A 7,000-nucleotide genomic window follows, 5' to 3' on the forward strand; every position below is an offset into this window, starting at 1 on the left:
TTTCGAGAAACTACTGAAATCAAATCTAGTGTAAAATTGGTGCCTTCTTGCTTTATATGAGGAAAAAGTAAAGTAACATAGGTAATTCCTCCGTATTTTTTAGTTTGCATATAAAATGTTTCTAAAGTCAAACTTCATAAAATTTGACCAACTTAATAGAAAAAAATGTCAAGATTCACACAAAATTAATATCATTAGATGCATCATGAAATTAATATTCATACTATATAACTTTAGTATTGTAAATATTGATATCTTCTGATACAAATTTGGTCAAAGTTTTTATAGTTTGACTTCAAACAAATTTTATTTATGCGGAGTAAAGGAAACAATGTGTTTGATAGGGTGCATGAGGGGAAAAGTTCCCAATCCGACCCATTTTTCCTTGTTTGGTAGGGTGCATGGGCTCACTTGGGCTATGCCCATCTGATGCAAAAAAGGGCCCTCAACCATGCCCATCTCATGCACCCTACCAAACACACTGTTTCCAAATTTGGAGAGAGGGTGCATGGAGGCAGCCATGCTCGCTTTGACCCTCGTCCCCACCCAGCATACCATGTCCAGATATGTTTAAATTTTAAAAAAGTTCATAATTTCAAATTTTGTCTACATTTTACCAAAAAAGATTAGATTTACAAAAAATTTAAATGTTCAAAATTTCTTCAAATTTAAAAAAATGTTCCAAATTTCATAATTTTAAAAAAATTTAAAAAAATCAATATTTCAAATTCTGCTTAATTTTTTAGAAAATTTTCAGAATTTCAAATTCTTCTTATTTTTTAAAAAAAATCAGTTTTTCAAAAAATTCAAAAAAAATTTAGAATTTCAAAAAAGTAATTTTTTAAAATGTGCAGAAATTAAAATTTTGTTAAAATTTTCAAAAAAGTTCAGAATTACAAAATATGTTTAAATTTCCAAAAAATGTTCAGAATTTCAAAAATTATTAAAATTTTCAAAAAAATCGAAAAAAGTTCAGAATTTTAAATTTTGTTTAAATTTTTGTTCATGTTTTTCCAATTTTGTTTACCATTCAAAAAAATATTCGGAATTCAAAATTGTTCAGCATGTCTAAACAAATGCAGGCTACCAAACAAAGTCTCAATTCAGAATGTCTCAGCGCATACATCGGTGCCGAACAACAGCAAATGCATGGACTAAGCATATGTCTGCACTCAGCATGTATGAGAGGAGAACAACTGGGCGGCCAGGTCCATACATGCTACCAAAGTACCAAACACACCCAAAATATCTGCTGTGCCTACACCCTTATTTTATGATTTATTTTCTAAAAGTTCTAATCGATAATTGAGATGCATATGTCCCGATGCATGAGATATTTTGTGATCACTTCTAAGTTCTAACATTGTCATGCCTCTAGGATGGGCGGGTCGGCGAAGGGCCCGTAGAGCCATCCCTTGGCGATGTGGCCGTAGGCTGCCTCCGTGAGGTGGACGCCGTCCCAGTTCCAGTGGTTTGACGGGTCGTCACAGGCGTAAGCGCCTGGCTCGCCGCACTTGGACGTCAGGTTGAAGTTGTACACCCCCACGCCCGGCGCGCCGCAGCATGTCCTTGGAGTCTGCTGCAAGAACCCTGAAAAAAACGAAAGTTGAAATTAGGGCATGAAGTTGTCGGACTCAAAGACAAACTGGGCTCTAGGCCTGAACTCTTAATGTACCATGGTGAACTAAGCCCATCAAGGGGGTCCATGCTTCTATGGGCCTTCAGTGCTTCCTGGTCAACTATTGACCATCATGCTTTTCCGGGAAAAATTAAGTGGTCTGTCATCATGTAGAAAATGTAGCGATGATGTAGATAAGTTTACGAATATTTCATGCCGTCATTGAATTGTTCTTTGCTTCCAACCTTGATAGCGAGTCGGCACAATTTCTACTATGTTTCTTGCATTTAGATGTAGGAACATTTCAACAAAAGCTAGCGACATCATCAAGAACGACTTTGCTAAATCATGCATGGCCATTTCTTATGCTGAATAGTAACAAGAAACAGCAAAACATAGACTAAATGAGCTGCATTCCGAAAAGAACCCCACGCCTGTCACAAGAGACGGAGACTCACCCCAGTTGTCGGCGTGCAGGACGAACTGCGTGACGGCGGTGTAGTAGTCGGCGTACATGATGCGCACGCCGGGGTGCTTCTTCCGGAGCTCGGCGATCTTCCGCTGCAGCAGGGCGTTGTGCACCCAGGAGAGCGTGTTAAGGTCCTTGATGCAGCCGCTGCGCGGGCCGTACATCTCCGGCTGCTGCTTGAGGAAGATGGACAGGTACACGGGGAAGCAGCCGATCGGCAGCACGCCCGGCACCACCAGCTCCACCGCCCCCTCCGCGATCAGCTTCTGCAACCAAGCAAACACGCCGGACAGCAGCTAGGGTAGTTGAGATTACCGCGCGCGTGGAAACGAGATAAGTAAAGTACGCCTGGGACTGAGAGAGACGAGCACCTCGATTCCCTTGCCGATGGAGTCGACGATGTGCGGCACGAATGTGTGCACCTTCTGCACCGGGAGGAACGCGCCGAGCGCCGCCGCGTAATCGTTCCCGCCAAACTCGCCGACGATGAACAGCGACCGCCGGAACAGGTCCCTGCACTCTGAATTCCGATCGAGGTGCAACGCAGATCAGTACGATGCAGCGAGCCGCACACAGTCCATCTGCATACGCGTAAACGAACCTTTCGGGGAATTGCAGATGGATGGCTTCATGTCTTCAAACCACTTGAGCTGGGTGTGCAGGGAGCCGGAGTTCCAGACCGTGTGCCTCATCCCACGCGCCTCAAAGAAGCTCGTGTCCAGCGACGTGCCGCCGGTGATCGCGAAGTTGGCACCACGGTGGAACGACGCGTTGTGCGCCTTGGACGGCGGCAGCAGAGGCAGACCCAGCTCCTGCGCTGCACATTGCCACAACCAGGGAAATATCATTAAGAACACACGCACACGTACAATAGGTCGATCGGTTTAATCCGATCAAAGTTGGAAAGACGAGCATACCGATGAAGTCGACGACAAGGCGGCCATCGGAGACGCGCCCCGTCGGGTACCCGAAGTACGTCATGCCATACGGCAGGCGCGCCGTGGCGAGGTACTCCGGGATGCCATCCACGACGAGGTTGCCGGCGTCGGCGAGGGAGTCGCCAAAGTTGAAGATAGCGGCGTACTTCTGCGCGGCCGCGTGCAGCGGCCAGAGCCCGGCGACTATGAGCGCGAAGCCAATTAGGTACTCACGCCTCATGATGAAATTGATGATACGCTCGTGAGCGCGCCCAAGGTCGTCGTCTCTCGCTATGTGTGTAGCGCGGTGCGGTTTCGTGTACGTCGTTGAGATCATGTTATAGTATGTTGCACCATGGTCTGTGATGGGGAGTGACGACCTGTTCCACGCACTTTGCTTGCTTGACTACCGCGGCGTGGTTTCAAAATGATTTGTGGAAGTGGTCTTTAGGATGAACTTCCTGGTTTAGCAAGTAATCTAATTAGGTGTTATTGTGCAACTTATGGCATTTTGCTTTGTTCTTTCTGAGTAGGAATGCAAAAAAGAGAAGGAAATTTCCTTTACTCTTCCTACGTTTCATCCCTTTGAATCAATAGATATATACTCCCTCCGTTCCTAAATATAAGTCTTTGTAGAGGTTTTACTAGGTGGACTACATACAGTGCAAAATGAATGAATCTACGCTTAAAATGCATCTACCGTATGTGGTTCATAGTGAAATCTCTACAAAGACTTATATTTAGGAACGGAGGCCTCCGTTCCTAAATATAAGTCTTTGTAGAGATTTCACTATGAACCACATACGGATGTATATAGATGTATTTTAGAGTGTAGATTCAATCATTTCACTCCGTATGTGGTCCATAGTGAAATCTTTCCAAAGACTTATATTTAGGAACGGAGGGAGTAGTACGTACCATCGAAGGAAATGAATTCCATTCCATATTATCCTCCACCTTTCATATGAATCATAGATGCCCTTAGTTTTGGGTTACCAATATCTTTTTTTCCTTTTTGAATAGAGTGCAATAGTCTTGGGCTCTTTGCTTTCTCCAATATGATAATGGGGACCACATTGTCTAACATTAGATTAGCGCTTCGGTTCTTAGGATCTTGGTGCGACTGTAACAGAAATAAGGAAAAAAATTCGACAAAGGGTAATATATTAATATCAAGATGATACCAAGTATACCCGGCCTCTGCAACAACTCAATGCCACGAGTAACTCAAGGCATCAAGGATGCACACAGCCAAAAAGGAAAAAGAAAAAATAACAAAAGAAAAAAAGATCTAAGACACGCCGTAACCAACAACGATACCAAGCACTACCGTGACAACACACGGGCTGCGAGTAGGTTCTCCAAAAGCAACGTCTTCAAGAAGATAAGGACACACAAGTGTCACCGTTGCCGGATTCAGTCAAATACTAAATCCTGAGTTTTCACCCTGAGAGAAGAACTGAGCAACATCATGCAATGCCTTCAACAAGGTAACGATATCGAAATACCACCATTGCCGGGTATGACCGGCGAAGGACACACCATGGGTTTTCACCCTGAAACTCCAGTCCCGGTACTGAAGTAGCACCACCAAACGCAACCACGAAGTGTTGTTGCAACCGCTGGACCACCCCCTTCATTCCTTCAATCCTTGACAATGCCGAACACAGACAAACGCCCACATGCGTCGTGTTCTAGACCACTCGGCAACGAATATGCATAATCCTCGTGCACAAGGACCATGGAACATCACATCTCAGAACGTCTTCACCCTGAATGTTTGGCATTCCATCCATTGTCCATTGCTCACACACACAGTTTTGATGGGAAAAGCTGTGCTCCTATGAGCTAGTTGACTGGCGACGACGCGACTGCCAGGAGCCACCGGAACCCACAATAAGGGCACCTTCGGCAGACCCATGTCATCGTCGCCATCAGCTGATGACAAACTTGGGAAAAGGATCCCTTCAGTTGTCCAGTTGCAGCCGTGGTTGTCCATGTCCCTATTCTACAGATTGGAATCAGATCGGATCACAGTCAAACCGCAAGTGACCGCCGCCGCCATGGATGGCATCTCCGTCTTCAAATCTTGATCCACCGCCGCACAAGTCGCTGTGGCCAGCACCACCTAGATCCAATGGCGGCCGCCGCGCTGCCCTCGCAGCCGCTCCAGCCAAGCCACCACCAGAAAGTTGAGGCCGCCGCCTCGATTCCGAGCTCCGCCGAGCGCCAACGCCGTCTAGGGCCGGCCCCCGCGCAAGGCCGGAGGTCCCCTCGGCAGGAGAGTACGAGAGCCCGCCACCGCCGTCCACCGAACGGGCCTTACCCGTCGGTTTCCTCCGGCGGCAGCGGGGTGGATGGAGAAGAGGGGAGACGGGGACGGCGGCTAGGGTTTCACCCGTGCCGCCCCCCTAGGAGCGGAGCGGGGACTTTTTTAAACATGTGACTCTTATACACTTTTTTAAACAAGGCACAAGATTTGCAATTTTCATTTATTAAGAACATATTTGCTCCATTAATTGGAAAGAAAAAAAGGGATGAAAACCGTTAGAAATGTCCATAAATGTCGTCCTGGACATGACCTCATATGGCACCATTAGCCCACTTGGTTGCCAACAATACTGTAGACTATCGTCAAGGTTGATACATGTGTCATTATCATCACCCCTCTATGAGCCAATGACTCCAACTACACTGTACACTACCACCGACATAGGTCTTGCCACAACAAACACATGAAGCCTATGATGATACATGTCAAACAATGGACCAACCCACATCAGCAACAAGTTAGCTCTGACATTGGCGACAAACATTTCAGGAGCCCATGTCGCGCAGATGCCGGTTGGGATGGGCATCACTAGTTATAATAAAGGGTTGGCTATCGCTATGTATAAGCCTGGATGTGCCGAGCGGGCTTTTGGCCCGGCTCGTGGCCTGCTATGGACCGGACCGAACGGTCCAAGCCTGGTAAAAAAAATCAGCCGGTCCGGGTTGTCAAATTAGGCATTAACAGTGATGTAGTAGTGTCGATGTTAATGCTTTCTACGGTTTTGGTCAAGGTTTAAACAGCTTGATTCAGAGACAACACTGCATGATCTTTTTTTTTTGAAAGATCCAGCTCGACTGGCTTGCATTGATTTAGCAGAGGGGTGAAAGAATACAGGGTTTGATCAAAGCGATCAAAAGGATAAAACGGAAAAGAAGATGAAGAAAAACGACATGAGGGGGTGGATCTTGCATTGATGAAAGAAGCGAGCGTTGTTGCATCATACTCCTGGCTTGCACACGGGATCAACATGTTAACCTTTGAGCAAAACAAGAGGCACACATGCGGTTACACGCAGGCGCGCGTCAACCGCGGCAACGGTTGAGCTTGCTGCAGCCGCGCGTGTAAGGGTTGGCCACCGCAGAAGGCCGGACGCTGGCGTCGGAGGTGTTGGCGCTGTTCCCGCGCAGGAGAGCGCTGTAGCTGATGACGCCGTCGGTCGACGCGGGCCGTGCCCCGTCGGCCTCCTGGGCCGACAGCACGAGGCTCGCCAGCACCAGGGCCGCCAGCGCGAGCCGCGGCATGCTCACCTTCCCCATGCCTCTGCTTGTCCCTCCTGTGTTCTTCCAAGGAAAAGAACAGAGAGCAAAGAAACTTGATACGAGGAGGTGACCTACGGCGGTTCCTCCTTACTGGTGCCCAAGGTGGCGGGGATGCGGAGCAAAGGGTCCGTTTTAACGAGGCTCCATGCCTAAAACACGAGGGGACCAGAGGCCCGTGCCGTATTTAGGCCTTCTTTTTTCGAAACGGTGCTCATATTTATGGGAAACGTTTCTTTTCATCCGACTGATTTTGCCGCATCGTAAGCCGCCTCCCTTCTGCGCCACGTGTCCCATGGAACCAGCGCACCGCTTCCCCTTTTCTTCCTTATCTTCTCGGCTCAATCGATCTCGCTGTGTCCTCGCGTTGGATCCCCTCCTGGCCTCCTCTTTCTCTCTCTCTCTCTC

At 47.4% G+C, this 7,000-nt stretch overlaps 2 protein-coding genes across 3 annotated transcripts; both read right to left on the bottom strand.

Annotated features, from left to right (window-relative positions):
• Positions 1–1,084: 1,084 nt before the first annotated feature.
• LOC109738813 (GDSL esterase/lipase At5g45910) lies at positions 1,085–3,377 on the bottom strand. 2 transcript variants are annotated; one of them, XR_002226899.4, is made up of 6 exons: positions 3,005–3,377; positions 2,689–2,904; positions 2,459–2,607; positions 2,077–2,353; positions 1,676–1,778; positions 1,085–1,590 (listed from the first exon to the last, which is right to left on the bottom strand). XR_002226899.4 is itself a non-coding variant. In XM_020297914.4 (5 exons), exons 1-5 carry the CDS (start codon positions 3,339–3,341, stop codon positions 1,367–1,369), a joined length of 1,203 nt encoding a protein of 400 aa, XP_020153503.1. In that variant the 5' UTR covers positions 3,342–3,364; the 3' UTR covers positions 1,085–1,366. The 2 variants fall into 2 exon arrangements, 1 of the variants encoding a protein (XP_020153503.1); XM_020297914.4 differs by lacking the exon at positions 1,676–1,778 and having other exon boundaries at positions 3,005–3,364.
• Positions 3,378–6,246: 2,869 nt separating this feature from the next.
• Positions 6,247–6,725, bottom strand: LOC109738811 (uncharacterized). The gene has a single exon (XM_020297912.4). It carries the CDS (start codon positions 6,590–6,592, stop codon positions 6,359–6,361), a length of 234 nt encoding a protein of 77 aa, XP_020153501.1. The 5' UTR covers positions 6,593–6,725; the 3' UTR covers positions 6,247–6,358.
• Positions 6,726–7,000: the final 275 nt, after the last annotated feature.

Source organism: Aegilops tauschii, chromosome 3, assembly GCF_002575655.3.
Source record: "Aegilops tauschii subsp. strangulata cultivar AL8/78 chromosome 3, Aet v6.0, whole genome shotgun sequence".
In the NCBI taxonomy this organism is placed as follows: Eukaryota; Viridiplantae; Streptophyta; class Magnoliopsida; order Poales; family Poaceae; genus Aegilops; species Aegilops tauschii.